Source organism: Tupaia chinensis, unplaced genomic scaffold (genome assembly GCF_000334495.1).
Source record: "Tupaia chinensis unplaced genomic scaffold, TupChi_1.0 Scaffold000407_4, whole genome shotgun sequence".
NCBI lineage: Eukaryota > Metazoa > Chordata > Mammalia > Scandentia > Tupaiidae > Tupaia > Tupaia belangeri.
Genome location: NW_006159912.1, coordinates 5,090,573 through 5,109,179, shown reverse-complemented (window position 1 = coordinate 5,109,179; position 18,607 = coordinate 5,090,573). Strand labels below are relative to the sequence as shown.

General features: G+C 39.4%; 1 protein-coding gene across 2 annotated transcripts in view; it reads right to left on the bottom strand.

Moving 5' to 3' along the window:
- Positions 1-18,607, bottom strand: part of BCAS3 (BCAS3 microtubule associated cell migration factor) — a 341,361-nt gene that overhangs the window by 251,067 nt on the left and 71,687 nt on the right. For both annotated transcript variants that reach the window (XM_006154459.3, XM_006154460.3), the window contains exon 8: positions 16,129-16,201. In XM_006154459.3, the coding sequence (XP_006154521.1) occupies positions 16,129-16,201 (73 nt within the window). The remainder of the gene's footprint in view (positions 1-16,128; positions 16,202-18,607) is intronic.

Below are 18,607 nucleotides of genomic sequence, written 5' to 3'. Positions count from 1 at the left end.
TTTTTATCTTCAATAATCAAAAGTAACTTCTTTGCATTTTCAACCTAAAAATATAAATTTTAAACTAAAAGAGAAACTTGAAAAAAAAAAAAGAAACCTACCTCAGGCAAGCTTCAGTTCACTAGATCTATGTCACATTGATTTATAACAGTTATTTCTTAGGGAGGGGGAAAGCACACACAGATGCAAACAATTACTCTATTTTTGTAGGCAACAAGTGAGGTGGGTGGTAACTGAGAAATTTTTTTAAAATCCTGTCACAATATTCTGCTTTTTCTTAAGAAACCCTCCTCACACAACAAACGTTTGCCACATCAGAGAATTTCCAGGGCCTGAAGCACCACTTTGATTCCAGACCGCTGCAGGCATTAGCAGGAGGTAATTAGGGTAAAAAGTTCAGCCACAGTTCCATGTCTAGAGTCCTGCCAGAAATAAATTTCCTCTCTATTCACTGGTTTCTACTGTACCCTCCCTAAGAATCTTATTGAAAACACATTTATCTTTGTAGAGTTTGTTCCTCTTCTAATTAACTTTATGGCGTTTACAGTGTTTAATAATTTAAAACGGCCCCAATCACAGCAGTTTTACCTTTAATAGTGGAGGAGGGGTATTATCATTTCTCCTATATTGCCCCTTCATTTGACAACTGACTCACAGAAATATGTACTGCAGCTGTTTCACCAAGCTGTCTGGTAATCCAAATGTATGTTTTTTTACCTTGTTTGAAAAAAGGTACATGGATAAAATTGACAAATGCATTCAGAATATATTCTTTCAAATGTTTCAATAAAGACTACCCAAAAAATAAAGTTTAAAGTATAATAGGAGTGATGTTACTTTACAGCATGCAAATTACTGAATTTCCTTTTTCAGAGAAAATTATGAACTGTAATATTAAAATGGTAAATATTACACATTTTAAGTTAAGCTAAACAAAAAAGCTCTAAATGGGCACTAAAATACTGTCTTGTTCTGCTTTGCATTCACCTCCAGTATACTCAACAGCATCCACACAAGGTGGCTCTAATTAATGTGCCAGTTAATTTTACAATAACTATGTAACCTTCTTTGTATACTGTATTTGAAAAAGAACTCTTGGGCCAGCCCATAGCATACAGGAGTCAGAACCCATCGGGCCCACTATGGCTTGAATCTTAGCCCTAGCAGCTTGAAAAACACACGGGATGGGTGTTTCCATGTGCCCAAAATCCTGACAGGATGGAGAAGTGGAAGAGAAAGCATTGCAGTGTGACCATGCTCCATAGGAAGGAAAGCTTTCTCCTTCCTGGCCTCCCTTCCTCCCTCTGGTATAGTGCACACACCATATGGCAATTAAAAAATATTTTTATAAACAATTAATGAAACTATGTGAACACAAATAAAAAATACTTAGGACCAGCAGTTGGCGTAATGGCTATGTCGCTGGATTCCCACGTAGTCGACAGCGGTTCGAGTCCAAGACCCGGGCGCATGTGCGTGCGTGCCCAAGATCCCAAGAGGAGAATGGAGAAGGGATTGCGGCGTGATCAGCCCCCCTGTGGGGTGACTTCTCGCTGTCTCTCTCTGTCTTTCTGGAGAGCGCACTCGCCCTATAGCAGAAAATCTCGCAAATAAATAAATAAATACTTATTATGGTAACTGTTTTCTAACAAAGGATAAAAATTAACAAAAAATAAAGATAAAACATCTAACTCAGGCCCAGCTACTGTAGCACAGGTGGCACGGTGCTTCTGTAATGCTGGAAACCACATGGCCAACTGTGGGTTCAGGGCAGCCTGAGAAACGCAGGGCTCCGAAGTAGGAGTCCAGGATCCTGAGGATCTGCAGGGCTAGAGAGTTGGAATTGTAGCATGGCAGGGCTCTAAGGAGTCTCTCATAGGTGTCAAGGCACTGGACACTCCCACATGGCTGACCATGGTTCAAATCCTGGACCTGGTGGCTTCTTTCTCACTTTCCCTCTCTCTCTCTGTGTCTCTTTCAGGTCAAAATAAAAATAAATGAATGAATAAATAAAATTAAGTAAAATAATTCATTTTTTAAAAAAACTTTTCAGGACCAGGAGTTAGCATAATGGCTATGTCGCTGAACTTCCACATAGTCGACCGTGGTTCGAGTCCTGGACCCGGTGGCTTAAAACTCATGTCGGGTGCGTGTGCGTGCATGCCCAAGATCTCAAGAAGAGAATGGAGGAGAAGGGACTGCGGCATGGCCATCCACCCTGGGGGGTGTTTTCTTGCTTTCTGTCTCTCTGTTTCTCTCTGTCTTTCTGGCAAGCACATGTGCCCTACAGCAAAAAAATTTTAAAATAATATAAAAATTTAAAAAGTCTTTTCAACGCAATATTATATTATTTGTGACAGTTACTTTACTGAGGCCAGATTTTATTTTTAAAATAATAATCTGTTTATAAACACATATAAAACAATATTTCAAATGGTTTGTTTTCAACAAAGTACATGTGCCAAAGGAGTTTTTTATATCTTTTCCAATTTTCTTCAAATATTTGGTTCTCAGTATTCTAAGATATGACTAACAGCTTTACACACAGAAATAAACAAGGGAAGTATGCCCCGTCCCATCCTGCACAGAATATAAACTCAAGATGTCACAGCATAAAAAATTTCCTCTACTTCAGCATGATCTTTCCTACCAAGCAACTATCAAGACTTCCTATTTCTCTTCAATTCTCTTGGTGATCTGAATGACATCAAGGATTTCTATCAGCTTCCAGGGAAATTTGCTAACTAGACTTTCGCAACAACACTGTGTTCTATACTATCACAGCTGGACTTACATTACTCAAACACAAAGAAACACTAATTAAAAATGCTCACTACCTAGAACACTAGAAAGAGAAATTAAGAATGAAAGGTATATTAAAATGATTACAGATGGAAATAAAAGCATACCTGGATTTCAAATTTCAATATTCTAGCAAGCCTCATAGGAGTCATTGTATCATCAACATAGGAAATGCTGCACATTAACTATACTCTTCTAATTACAGGATAATTACATATACTGCAGTAAACCAAGTCTTGTAGAATGGTAAGAACTGCGTGAAATTATCTAACAAAGCTCTACCCAGCAAGTCTACTCCTAGTTTTCTCTCTGTGTGTGTGTGTGTGTGTGTGTGTGTGTGTGTACATACATACACACTGTTCTGTTTACTATATGTACATATGTATACCTGTATGGAATTCCACAAAGTCAGAATCTATGAGGATATTCTTCCCTTTGTGGTTTTCCTTTAATTTGAAAATCTGTATATACATATACACATAAACACATTGGCATACCAATAAAATGTACAGAAATATTTCCATAAGCACTACTCATACCCAAAACAGCAAACTGTCCAAATGTCCACCGACAACAAATACTACTGTCCTGTCTAGCATTATATAACCACCTTATCTACTATTTTCTATACAACACTTATCACCACATTATTAGGTCATTGGGAGAAGTCAGGACGTACATTTACTTGCTTTTTTATGCAAAAATGCGTCATGACTTTTTCCCAACAACCCAATATATATTTATTTGTTTATTGCTTTTAACCCTATCATACAGATTTTTGTCTTCTTAGATCATGGTTTCTCAACTTTGACTCTAACATCATTATGGGCTGAATAATTTTTTGCTGTCAAGGATGGATATAGAAAATTTAGCAGTATTCTTCACTCCACTTACTAGATGCCAGTAGCACCTCTCTGGCACATAATATGACAATCAAAAAATATCCCCAGACACTACTAAGTGTCCTCTACAGGTCAAAATCACCCCTCTCTAGGACCAGCAGTTAGTGTAATGGCTATGTCGCTGGACTCCCATGTAGTCGACTGCGGTTCGCGACCCGGACCCGGTGGCTTAAAACTTACACAGGGTGCACGTGCATGCGTGCCCAAGATCCCAAGAGGAGAATGAAGGAGAAGGGATTGTGGCATGGCCATGCCCCCTGGGGGGTGATTTCTCGCTTTCTGTTTCTCTTTTTGTCTCTGTTTGTCTGGCAAGCGCATGCACCCTACAGCAAAAACCTCTCCAATACAAAAGAAAATGACCCCTTCTCTTTTCCCCCTCCATTAAGAAATAATGCCTTGGGGCCAGACAATGGCATAGCAGTTACGTTGCTGGACAGTCACATGGCTGACCTCAGTTCAAGTCCTAGAACCAGTGCCTTGAAAATCATACTGGGTGGGGACCAGCAGTTAGCGTAATGGCTATGTTGCTGAACTCCCATGTAGTTGACTGCAGTTTGAGTCCCGGACCCGGTGGCTTAAACTCATGCCAGGCATGTGTGCGTGCATGCCCAAGATCCCAAGAGGAAAATGGAGAAGGGATTGCCATCTCCCCTGGGGGGGTGATTTCTTGCTTTCTGTCTCTCTGTCTTTCTGGTGAGCGCATGCGCCCTATAGCAAAAAAAAAAAAAGAAAAGAAAAGAAAAAGAAAACTAAATCATACCGGGCATATGTGCCCCAAATCCCCAGAGGATGATAGAGAAGAGACTGCATGTGGTCATGCCCCTTGGAGGTTGACTTCTCACTTTCTTTCTCACTGTCTGTCTCTCTCCTCCGTACCCCCTTCACAATGAGTGTACACACCCAAAAGCAAAAACCTCTTTTAAAAATATCTTAATTACTACTAAAAGAGAAGCAGACACTTGGGACTAGCCGGTGGCATTGTGATTAAGAGGGATGGATCCCACATGGCCGATTCCCAGTTTGAGTCCTGGACCGGTTTGAAGATCAGGCCAGGCATGTGTGCATGCATAACCAAAGTGGCAAGGGGAGAATGAAGGAGAAGGGATTGGGGCGTGTCCATCCACCCTGGGGGTGGGGGGAGATTTCTCACTTTCCCTCTCTTTCTGTCTCTGTCCAGCAAGCACATGTACCCTACAGCAAACTTAAAAAAAAAATAGGTAGTGAACGCATAATAGGCACCCACAAACGTCTGCAAAGAATATAAAGAAGACTCTTCTTAGAATAAAGTTGAAAAAAAGAATCTAATGAAGCAGCTTTTTCGGACTTCTACCTACATGGCAGGATGGATGATCTTTGCAAACACTTTTAAATCATACACACCAGGGACCAGCAGTTAGCGTAATGGCTATGTCGCTGGACTCCCACGTAGTCTACCGTGGCTTGAGTCCTGGACCCAGTGGCTTAAACTCACGCCGGGCGCGTGTGCGTGCATGCATGCCCAAGATCCTAAGAGGAGAATGGAGGAGAAGGGATTGTGGCATGGTCATCGCCCCTGGGGGGTGATTTCTTGCTTTCTGTCTCTCTGTCTCTGTCTGTCTGTCTGGTGAGCGCACATGCCCTATAGCTAAAACCTCTCAAAAAAAAAAAAAATCATACACACCATATGTGATTAGCTCAGTAGCAGTCAAGGACTCTTCACATCTTACTGAGGCTGGTTTACAATTTACAGAGTAAATTACACATTCAAAATGTTTTCAATTATAATAGCTTTAAACCTTAGTTAAAACAAATTACCTTCTCAAATCCTAATGTGTTGATACAAGAAAATTATCAAGTTAACACAATTATTGAGACTAAGCAAGGTTTCATTCTGGCTAAACATTATATAGCAAAAAATTTTATTTTTTTATGCTGAAAATAACTTGATTTGAAACTGTCAAGGTTCTGTTTTAAGGAACTGCTTGACTGTCTACCTCAGATTTGTCTTTAAGAAAATCTCAACACAACAGAGATCTCTTTTCAGGTTTATTCAATGTGCACTTGCCCTATTGCACTAAAAGAAGAGTATGTATGTCTGCATGGAATTCCACAAAGTCAAAATCTACACAGATGTTCTTTCCTTTCTGGTTTTCCTTTAATTTGGAAATCTTGTAATCTAAGCCTGAAGTTGACTGAACCAACATTTAAACTAGTATAGCAGCAATATCAGCCAAAAATTCAATGTGTTTTCTATTTGTATGTCAAGACTGCATCCTTTTGGGGACTGAAAAAACTATTGTTTTAAAATGATTACACAGACAAACTGCAAGCCCTTTAGCAGTTTTAGAACTAGTTCTAGATGGAAAGCTTCATTTTAAATGGCCTTTACATTAATTGTAGAGCAGAAGAAAAAACCATACTGAACTCAAGATTTATTTCCATATTTTATACTATATACTAAAGTCAACCTTAAATTACATGATGGCAAATTAAGTCCCCAAAAAAGCATATTAGAAAGTGAAAATGTCACTGGTATTCAAAGAAACTTATTACACAGAAATGTTTCTTCTAAAAAGGATGCATTACAAAGAGGCATGAGGAAACTATTGAGTATGCTCATTATCTTGATTGGAATGATGGCTTCATGGATATATACAGATGTCAAGATTTGTCAAACTGTACACTCTGAATATATGCAGTTTATCATGTTTCAATTATGCCTCAATGAAAATATATAACAACTATTATAAGGCAATTAAAACTAAGATTTAAAAATGAGATAATAGGTCCTTCAAATTTTTAAAATAAGAGGCCAGCAGGTGGTAAGTGGCTATGTTGCTGAACTCCCATGTAGTTGACTGCAGTTTGAGTCCCGGACCCGGTGGCTTAAACTCATGCCAGGCATGTGTGCGTGCATGCCCAAGATCCCAAGAGGAAAATGGAGAAGAGATTGCCATCTCCCCTGGGTCTTTCTGGTGAGCGCATGCGCCCTATAGCAAAAAAAAAAAAAGAAAAGAAAAGAAAAAGAAAACTAAATCATACCGGGCATATGTGCCCCAAATCCCCAGAGGATGATAGAGAAGAGACTGCATGTGGTCATGCCCCTTGGAGGTTGACTTCTCACTTTCTTTCTCACTGTCTGTCTCTCTCCTCCGTACCCCCTTCACAATGAGTGTACACACCCAAAAGCAAAAACCTCTTTTAAAAATATCTTAATTACTACTAAAAGAGAAGCAGACACTTGGGACTAGCCGGTGGCATTGTGATTAAGAGGGATGGATCCCACATGGCCGATTCCCAGTTTGAGTCCTGGACCGGTTTGAAGATCAGGCCAGGCATGTGTGCATGCATAACCAAAGTGGCAAGGGGAGAATGAAGGAGAAGGGATTGGGGCGTGTCCATCCACCCTGGGGGTGGGGGGAGATTTCTCACTTTCCCTCTCTTTCTGTCTCTGTCCAGCAAGCACATGTACCCTACAGCAAACTTAAAAAAAAAATAGGTAGTGAACGCATAATAGGCACCCACAAACGTCTGCAAAGAATATAAAGAAGACTCTTCTTAGAATAAAGTTGAAAAAAAGAATCTAATGAAGCAGCTTTTTCGGACTTCTACCTACATGGCAGGATGGATGATCTTTGCAAACACTTTTAAATCATACACACCAGGGACCAGCAGTTAGCGTAATGGCTATGTCGCTGGACTCCCACGTAGTCTACCGTGGCTTGAGTCCTGGACCCAGTGGCTTAAACTCACGCCGGGCGCGTGTGCGTGCATGCATGCCCAAGATCCTAAGAGGAGAATGGAGGAGAAGGGATTGTGGCATGGTCATCGCCCCTGGGGGGTGATTTCTTGCTTTCTGTCTCTCTGTCTCTGTCTGTCTGTCTGGTGAGCGCACATGCCCTATAGCTAAAACCTCTCAAAAAAAAAAAAAATCATACACACCATATGTGATTAGCTCAGTAGCAGTCAAGGACTCTTCACATCTTACTGAGGCTGGTTTACAATTTACAGAGTAAATTACACATTCAAAATGTTTTCAATTATAATAGCTTTAAACCTTAGTTAAAACAAATTACCTTCTCAAATCCTAATGTGTTGATACAAGAAAATTATCAAGTTAACACAATTATTGAGACTAAGCAAGGTTTCATTCTGGCTAAACATTATATAGCAAAAAATTTTATTTTTTTATGCTGAAAATAACTTGATTTGAAACTGTCAAGGTTCTGTTTTAAGGAACTGCTTGACTGTCTACCTCAGATTTGTCTTTAAGAAAATCTCAACACAACAGAGATCTCTTTTCAGGTTTATTCAATGTGCACTTGCCCTATTGCACTAAAAGAAGAGTATGTATGTCTGCATGGAATTCCACAAAGTCAAAATCTACACAGATGTTCTTTCCTTTCTGGTTTTCCTTTAATTTGGAAATCTTGTAATCTAAGCCTGAAGTTGACTGAACCAACATTTAAACTAGTATAGCAGCAATATCAGCCAAAAATTCAATGTGTTTTCTATTTGTATGTCAAGACTGCATCCTTTTGGGGACTGAAAAAACTATTGTTTTAAAATGATTACACAGACAAACTGCAAGCCCTTTAGCAGTTTTAGAACTAGTTCTAGATGGAAAGCTTCATTTTAAATGGCCTTTACATTAATTGTAGAGCAGAAGAAAAAACCATACTGAACTCAAGATTTATTTCCATATTTTATACTATATACTAAAGTCAACCTTAAATTACATGATGGCAAATTAAGTCCCCAAAAAAGCATATTAGAAAGTGAAAATGTCACTGGTATTCAAAGAAACTTATTACACAGAAATGTTTCTTCTAAAAAGGATGCATTACAAAGAGGCATGAGGAAACTATTGAGTATGCTCATTATCTTGATTGGAATGATGGCTTCATGGATATATACAGATGTCAAGATTTGTCAAACTGTACACTCTGAATATATGCAGTTTATCATGTTTCAATTATGCCTCAATGAAAATATATAACAACTATTATAAGGCAATTAAAACTAAGATTTAAAAATGAGATAATAGGTCCTTCAAATTTTTAAAATAAGAGGCCAGCAGGTGGTAAGGCACTCGACTCCCACACGGTCGACCGCAGTTCAAGTCCCAGACCTGGAGGCTTGAAAATCATGCCAGGTAAGTGTGTGTGCATGACCAAAATCCCAGGAAGAGAATGGAGGAGAAAATGTTGCAGACTGGGGGTGGTAATTCATTTTCCACTCAATGTCTGACTTTCTCCAGTGAGCACACACATTCTACAGCAAAAACTTGAAAAAGAATTTTTTTTAATAAAGATTTTGTGTGTGTCTAAAATAAACATATTTATATATGTGTGAGCTTCTTTTGAAAATATAAACAAACTACCATTTTCCAATTAATGTAAACACCTTCAGATACAGTACTGTGTTAGACTATGGATATAGACAAATCCACAATACAAACACTGTACAGTGCAAGTGGGCACAGCAATATTTCTTAAATAATTATACAAGCAAAGCTTTCAAAAAAATATGTATGTGGAGGCCAAGCCAGTGGCATGACAGTTAAGGTAGCTATATCACATAAGGCTGACTGCCTAGTTCAAGTTCCAGATGGCAGCAGCTTGTAAAAACACACCAAGCACATGTGCATATATGTCCAAAATCCAGAGAGAAGAAAGGAAGAGAAAGAACTGCAGTATGGCCATCCCTATTAAGGAGGTGCTTTCTCACCATCTCTGTCTCTCACTGGCAAGTGTATGTACCCTATGGCAAAACTTAACAGCTTTGGAATCAGATAACATGGAAGCTAATTTCTTACAAATACTTTCCTCTCTTTTACTTAACTAGCTGCTAAAGCCCCAAAACTCCTAATTGAAATTCACTTGCCAATGTGACAGTATTTAGAGGTGCTGCCTCCAGGAGGTGATTAAATCATCAGGTCAGAGCCCTTATGAGTAGGGTTAGTGGACTTATAAAACCAAACCATAATATGCTAATAAGAGGGAAAGGCAAGCAAGGCACACATTAAGTATAATACAATTCACATTTTTTTAACAAATGAGTTCATGCATGTGTTTATGACCTAAATCCAAGTATCTTTATTAAAAGAAAAAAGAACACATATCAATAACAGAAACAAATCAAATCACTCCTAAATCACACCACAGCGTAACTGGGAGACAGAAAGCCCACTAACTTTAAATAACATTTAATGGGGGATTAAAAGAATTCTGGGTGAAAACCACTGTGTCAAAAAAAAAAAAGTATGTAAAGTAGTATAATTCTCGAAAAGTATTATGTAAAATAAGTCTATAACTGAATAGCAAGATTCTGTCTAGGAAAAAAAAAAAAGTACTGACCTCAGGGAGACGTAATTCAGCTTTCTGACTAAAACTAAAACTCTTCTATTTCTACCCTACAAGCCTAACCTGCTTACCAGGCAATTTCCAGGCAAGTGCATACACACACATGCATGTGCACACACAGGCACACACACACACACACACACACACACAGAGTATACGGGTTCCATTTCTCTGGGGGACCCTGAATACAGTCACACACCACATAAGGACATTTTGGTAACAATGGACCACATATAAAAATAGTGATACCACACAATTATGCCATATATCATAGATGTTAAGTAGACTCTAAGATGTTCGCATAAGTAAGAAATCACCTAATGATAAAATCACCTGATAATGCATTTCTCGGTGTGTATCACCATTGTTACGCAATGCATGACTGTAACACAACCCCGTCATCATCATCCATCCCTTAGTAAATGACCTAATCTCCATCTATAATTACTGTATCCTTACTTTTTGAGGATATTTTATGACAGAGTGATAATTCCTGTAAAAGCAAATCTCTTAATCACAGAGTAGCAGAGTTGATAAAGAAAGGAAAGTCTTTTGAAAATTGCAAAGCAATGTAACCTACAAAAGCAGCCAAGCTCCTTCCACGAACACCGCTTTGAAGGCTTTCACCCATTTACACACATCCACAAATTTGAAATCGGACTTTCTCTTCATTGTAGTAGTGTCTTCCTTTTCTATTTCCCATTTGCTTTCGGCCCCCATATTAACAATCAGTTCCCTCATCTTTCTTATGTAATCTTGAATATGGTATTAAGATCTTCTACTAAATCTATAATACCACATTTTTTCAACAACAGAATTTTCATTTTGTTTTTACATAATTTGTAATTTCAAGCTGAGATTCTCTATTTGTTGAGTTATTATTGTCATACTTTCTTTTAATTTTTTAAACACAGTTCATTTAGTTCTTAGAACATATGTGAGGAATTCAAAAAGCTTGTAGAAAAATGGACTTAAAGTATGAGTTTATTTTTGAGCCAAGAAAATTGAAACTTATGCATAGCTTTTTCATAACATGCATTTTCTATAAACTCTTTGAGAAACCCTCATTTTATAATAGCTACTTTAAAATCCTTGTTCAGGGACCATCATATGGAGTAATGGTTACATCACTGGACTCCCATGTAGTTGACTGCAGTTCGAGTCCCAGACCTGGAGGCTTAAAACTCACATCAGGTGCATGTACAATGCATGCCCAAAATCCCTAGAAGAGAATGGAGAAGAAGGGATTCTGGCAGAGCCATCTGCCTGGGGGGGGGGGTGATTTCTTGTTTTCTGTCTCTCCGTCTCTCTCTCTAGGTAAGCGCACATGTCCTACAGCAACAACCCCTCAAAAAAAAAAAAAAAAAAAATCCTTGTTCACAAAAATTAACATGTATAGATTCTATTACCTCTCATTTTTGCTATACTTTACAATTTCTCAACATATTTTGATTTTAAATTTGAAACTAGGCATGTTACATTATATGGTATAACAACTCTGGTTCCTTTTTAATCTATTTTCTTCCACAATATCTAGCTATTGATATCTTTGGCTCAGTTTTCTATTTTATTGTTATTTATTTTGCCTCCTGGGGAGTACCCATGTGTCTGTGTATCTTATGGTTGGCCAAGCATTTAATAGAGAATTTGCTTAAATTCCCTGAGTCAACAAAGGTGGTAAACCCTTTTTTAAAATATGGACATTAGGGGCTGGTAGGTGGCATGGTGGCTAAGAGCACTGCACTCCCACATGGCCGACTGAGGTTCAAATACCAGACCTGACGGCTCACGCTCTCGCTCGCTCGCTCTCTCTCTCTCTCCCCCCCCCACCCCCCAGCGCCTCTCTCTCACTCTACTCTGTCCCTCTCTGGTCAAATTTAAATCAATCAATCAATAAAGTTAAATAAAGTAATCCTTTTAAAATAAATAAAAGACATTCAAGGTCACACTATTTTCAAGTCTACCCAGAGTTTTCATTCCCATGTACTCTTTCATGCAAGAAGCCTCAGATAATCATCACATAGGGCTGAAAGTGCTGAAAGTGTCACTGCCCTTGAAATTCAGGTGCCTCAAGATATAAAATTCCGGGAACCAGCAGTTAGCGTAATGGCTATGTCGCTGGACTCCCACATAGTCGACCGCGGTTCGCGTCCCAGACCCAGTGGCTTAAAACTCACGCCGGGTGCGTGTACGTGTGTGCCCAAGATCCCGAGAGGAGAATGGAGGAGAAGGGATTGTGATGTGACCATCCCCTCTGGGGGGTGATTTCTCGCTTTCTGTCTCTATGTCTCTCTCTGTCTGGCAAGCGCACGTGCCCTATAGCAAAAACCTCTCCAAAAAAAAAAAAAAGATATAAAATTCCAAAGACAATGCTAATGAGCATGGACAACAGTACCCCTTCAAGCTGAGTATCTTCCAACCACAGCATGAAAGGTATCAGTTCTCACAACCTTCCTTATCCTCAAATTACATCAATACCAACCAAACGTGGAAGGGGGAAAGCACAGAGTGGGGTGGCAGCAGCTGCAGGTATGACTGTCTCAGGTTCCCACCATTATTATGCAACATTTAGGAGTTCTCAAGCCTAAACACTTTTCAGAATGCTGTATGCCTTTGGATGAGCATTGCAAAAGTTGTTTTGGGGGCCTTGGTGCTACATCACAAACTCCCATCATTCTTAAGTGTGTTTATTTCTGTTCCACTGCTACAGATTTATAACCCACTTAAAGAATCCATATTACTTTTTTTTTAAAACGTTTTTGACATAGGGCACAAGTACTCACGAAGAGAAAGAGAGAGACAGTGAAAGGGAAAGTGAGAAATCACTCCCCAAGAGGGATGGCCACACCATAATCCCTTCTCCATTCTCCTCTTGGGATTTTGGGCACATGAATTTCAAGCCACCAGGTCCAGGACTAAAACTACAGTCAGCCATGTGGGAGTCCAGCACCTTAACTACCACACCACTTACTGCCCACCCCGCCACCCATGTTGCTCTTCTAACACTGCCGCAACTTCTTTTTCCTTAAGATCTAGCCTGGGTTGTTCCTTCTCTATGAGCCTTTTCCCAGTCATTCATGCATACTGATCACTATCTTCTCTGAATTCCTATTATACATCATTAATTCATAATTCTTTACTAAGTGTTGTGCCTTTCTTTTCAGCCACATTCTTAAATCTTTGGGAAAGTAATTGGATTTTCATGCTTGTAAATTCCTTTTTTTTGAGAGTTTTTTCTTTGTTTGTTTGTTTGGTTTTTGCTATAGGTTTTTTGCGTCACCAGAAAGACAGAGAAAGACAGAAAGACGGAAAGCGAGAAATCACCCCCCAGGGGGGATGGCCATGCCGCAATCCCTTCTCCTCCATTCTCCTCTCGGGATCCTGGACATGCATGCACACACACACCCAGTGAGAGTTTATGTCACCGAGTCTGGGACTCAAACCGCAGTCGACTACATGGGAGTCCAGTGACATAGCCATTACAATAACTGCTGGTCCCTATGCTTGTAAATTCTGAAAGGTGTTATTATACTTGAACGAATTTGCCTTGTAGCCATGAGTCAAACTATATCCAAAGGAAGAAATGATTGAGACAACATTAGATCTATGCAATATCACTATCACATTCTACCCTTCCAATGTCCCATGATCCATGGACAAAAAGTTATATACCAGACTGCTAGTTATCAACCTAATATACATTTTGATATTCCTTACTAAAAAAACTATAATCACTGTCCAGCTTTCCTTGCAGTTAGAAGTCTAAATTGAGGAGATGCACTAACTGAAAAGGCAGGCTCCATCTAGAGATCATTAGGGAAAGGATTAGGAGGATGTCAGAGCTGGAAAGAATCTAGGTCACTAACAACACCAAGGGAAACTTCACTAGCCCTTGAGTGTCTGTCCTAGGCTTCGACATACAGGATTTTTGTACACCACTGTGATTTTATTAGATATAACCTTTAACTGGGATTATGTAATAAGGTGGTCCTTCGAAAACTGACACCTAATTCTCTAAAAGCTTTGGAAAAGAATAGTATTCCCTTTTAATACATGGAGAAAATAGAGAAATTATCTGATTCGTGAGTGATAATTCATCATCTTGGACCACAATCCTCTCATTGTCACAAATGCAGTCATCAAGGAATTAAAAGCCTGCTTGCTTGAGTGTGAATCCATAGCATCATTATGTGATTTCAGTGACTCTGTTCTTAGAGGGATTTTTGGCTTTTGTTTAGTTTTGGTTTCTTTTTGCTAAATCTCTTCTTCTCCAGTCTCCTTTAGGATTTTGGGCATACACACACACACACACACACACACACACACACACACACACATGTACACACCCAGCATGATTTTCAGGCCGCCAGGTCCAGGACTCAAACTGCACATCCAGCTGGGGATCCAGCACCTTAACCTCCATGCCTCCTGCTGGCCCCAGTGACACAGGTTTTCTTTTTTTTTGGAGAGGTTTTTTTCGCTATAGGGTGCGTGCGCTTGCCAGACAGAGAGAGACATAGAGACAGAAAGCGAGAAATCACCCCCCCAGGGGGGATGGCCACGCCGCAATCCCTTCTCCTCCATTCTCCTCTCGGGATCTTGGGCACGCACGCACACGCACCCGGCATGAGTTTTAAGTCATCGGGTCCGGGAAGCAACCCGCAGTCGACTATGTGGGAGTCCAGCAACACAGCCATTATGCTAACTGCTGGTTCCCGACACAGGTTTTCTAAACCATATTTCTTCTCAGTATTATAACAAGAAATAAAAAAGAAAATGTATTTAACACCTTTAGAACAGTGCTAAGCACATGCTAGCACACTAGTAAATTTTACTTTCCGTTCATAATAAGTATAATATGAAGTTGTCATTGTTTTTATAAATAATAGTAATTTTCATCCACTGTAAATAGGCTATCATAGGGACCAGCAAGTGGCATGGTGGTTAGGGCAATGGACTCCCACAAGGATGAATACAGTTCAAGTACTGGACCCAGCAAGTTGAAAAAGCATACTAGGTGCTTGTGTATGCATGCTTACAGTCCTGAGAGGAGAGGCAAATGGAGGAGAAGGGAGTGTGGCATGGCCATTCCCCCTGGGAGTAATTTCTCATTTTCCCTTTTACTTTCTCTTTGTCTCTCTACAGTGAATGCATGTCTCCTATGGCAAAAATAAATAAATAAATACATAAATAAGGATATTGTAAAAGTGACTACACTAGAAACACAGATATTAAAAGTCATTTTTCGGGACCAGCAGTTAGCGTAATGGCTGTGTTGCTGGACTCCCATGTAGTCGACGGTGGTTCACGTCCCAGAACCAGTGGCTTAAACTCACGCCAGGCGTGTGTGCAAGCGTGCCCAAGATCCTGAGAGGAGAATGACGGAGAAGGGATTGTGATTCTGTGCATGGCCATCCCCCCAGGGGGTGATTTCTCGTTTTCTGACTCTGTCTCAATTTGTCTTTCTGGCAAGCACACACGCCCTATAGCAAAAACCTCTCCAAAAAAAAAAAAATGGTCATTTTTCTCTGTGATGCTAATCTTCTACTTCAGGACTATATTCTGATCTATAACTGGCTTTCTATCGTCTCCTACTATAACCATGTACATGAAAAAATAGCAAGAAGAGGGACCAGCAGATGGCATAAAGGTTAGATCGCTGGACTGTCACGTATCTGACCATGGTTTGAGTCCCAGACCCCACAGCTTAAAACTCATGCCGGGCACATGTGCGTATATGCTGAAAATCCCAAGAGGAGACTTAAGGAGAAGGAATTGCAGTGTGGCCATCCTCCCTGGGGGAGTAATTTCTGGCTTTCTGGCTTTCTGTCTTCCTCTCCAGCAAGCACACATGCCCTATAGCAAAAATCTCTCTTAAAAAAAAAAAAAATAGTAAGAAGACATATAAGTTTAGTGTCTGTGTCACACAATATCATAAATATTTTTTACTCTATACTTTTAGTCCTTTGTCTTTTATCTTGTCAGAATTTAGACTTAAGTCTATGAAGATATTAAAGCATCAAAGCTCCCCTTATGAGATAATAATACGTATTTGTAATACATGATTCAAATATCCTTACCCAGAAGATCCAATGCTCTTACAAACACCAAGCAGGGGTCTTTTTTCAGCAAAGTTATCACACTTCTGAGCACCTGACAGAGAGCATAAAAGAAAATGTAAACTTTAAGAATTACTCTTGGATATCTCTAAATATTTTTATACTTTCATAATATTTATAATTGAAAAGATGGAAAGGTAGTTACTGTAAAATAGTATAATGTATATACTTAATTAAACAAATTTAACTACTAAATACATGTATAATTGTTAAAGAAATAGATGCAGCTTTTTTTAGAGAAGTTTTTTTTCATTGGCACCAGTTTCAATCTTACACACCTTCTCCAGGAGATCAGAGAACAACTCCCACCATACCAACTAGTTATTCAGTAGTGGTATAATCTTGTTATCAAACCTAATAAAGACTGGGGCTAGTAGAAAGCATAGTGGTTAAGGTGCTGGACTCTGCAGTTCAAGTCTCAGATGCAGAGGCTTGAAAATCATGCTGGCACATGTACATGTGAGCCCAAAATCCCAAGAGAAGAGTGGAGGAGAAGGCCATTCCCCCTGTGAGATGATTTCTCACTTTCCCTTTCTCTGGCAAGCACAACTTGCTATATGACAAAAGTCTTAAAAAGAAAAAAAGAAACTAATAAAAGCAATTCACAACAATAAAATTAGAAAAATTTTAGGCAATTCTCAATATATAAAAATGTAAAAGTTCTAAAAAATTAGTAAACTAAGTAGCAATACAGAAAAATAATCTTAGTAATAGTAACAGTATCACATTATAAAATCTATTAAATTTATCATATTAACATTTCAGCATATGCACGAATGTATTTGATTAAATTCCACATTAAATTATGAATAAAAAGTATTTTAACCCAAAAAAGGAATATCTACAGCAAACTTTTTTTTTTTTTTTAAGAGAGAGATTTTTGCTACAGGGTGCATGCACTTGCCAGAGAGAAAGACACAAATAGAAAGCATGAAATCACTCCACAGGAGAGATGGCCATGCCACAATCCCTTCGCCCCGGGTCACCTCTAATGATTTTGGGCACACATGCATAAGTGCCCAACGTGCATTTTAAATCACCGGGTCCGGGACTCAAACCATGGTCAACTACATGGGAGTCCAGCAACATAACCATTACGCCATCTGCTGGTTCCTTACAGCAAGTATAATTAAGAAATTATTCAGTGGACCAGCAGATGGCGTAATAGTTACATCGCTGGACTCCCACGCAAGCAACCCCAATTCATGTCCTGGACCTGGTGGCTTAAACTCACACCAGACAAGTGTGTGTGTGTGCCCAAAATCCTGAGAGGAGCATGGAGAATAAGGGTTTGTGGTGTGGCCATCTCCCTGGGGGTTGATTTCTTACTTTTTTTTCTCTCTCTCTGTCTCTCAGGCAAGCACAAAAACCCTATAGCAAAAAATCTCTCTAAAAGCAAAAAAAGGAAATAAATGGTTCAGAGTATTCACATTATAATACATTTTTTGTTTGTTTGTTTGTTTGTTTGTTTGTTGAGGTTTTTGCCGTAGGGTGCATGTGCTTGCCCAGAAAGACAGAGACAGACAGAAAGATAGAACGTGAGAAATCACCTTCCAGGGTGGATGGCCATGCTGCAATCCCTTCTTCTCCATTCTCCTCTCAGGATCTTGGACATGTACACACACGTGCCCTGCATGAGTTTAAGCCACTGGGTCTGGGACTTGAACTGCAGTCGACTACATGGGAGTCCAGCGACACAGCCATTATGCCAACTGCTGGTCCCCATTATAATCAGTTATACAAGGATATCAAAATTGGTTCTCCCATTCAACCCTATCTATCCTGGAAGTCCTAGCTGACATAATAATAAATGACCTCAACAATATTGCTGGGTAAAAATATCAATATAATACAAACAAAAAGAAAAAACAATAATAATGATGGCAGGAAATACAAATGGCTCTGAACCATATAAGGAGATGCTTAACCTCACATATGAGAGAAATTCCCAAACACAATACTGATATGGGCTAGCCCAACGGTGCAGCAGTTGAGAGCTGTGCACTGGGAGCTGGATCCTACACAGCTGACTGCAATTCAGGCCATAGCCTCAACAGCCTGCAAAACACACAGGGCATGTGTGTATATGTGCCCACAATTCTGAAAAGAGAATTGTGAAATGATGACACTCTGTTAGGGAATTCTTTCTCTGTGTGATTGTCTCTCTCTCTGGAAACCACATGTGGCTTCTGGCAATAAAAAAAAATTTTTTTTTAAATGTAAAAAAAACATAAAACATTACAATGATAATGGTATTAAAGGAGTTTAGGACATACTACTCCAAAATGTATAACTTTGGCATACTGATTACTTTGAGCTAATGGTCCTTGAAAAACAGCAGATTCAAGAAGGGGAACAGCAGGTAGCGTGGTGGCTAAGGTGCTGGACTCCCACATGGCCAACTATGGTTCAAGCACTGAACCTGAAGGCTTGAAAATCA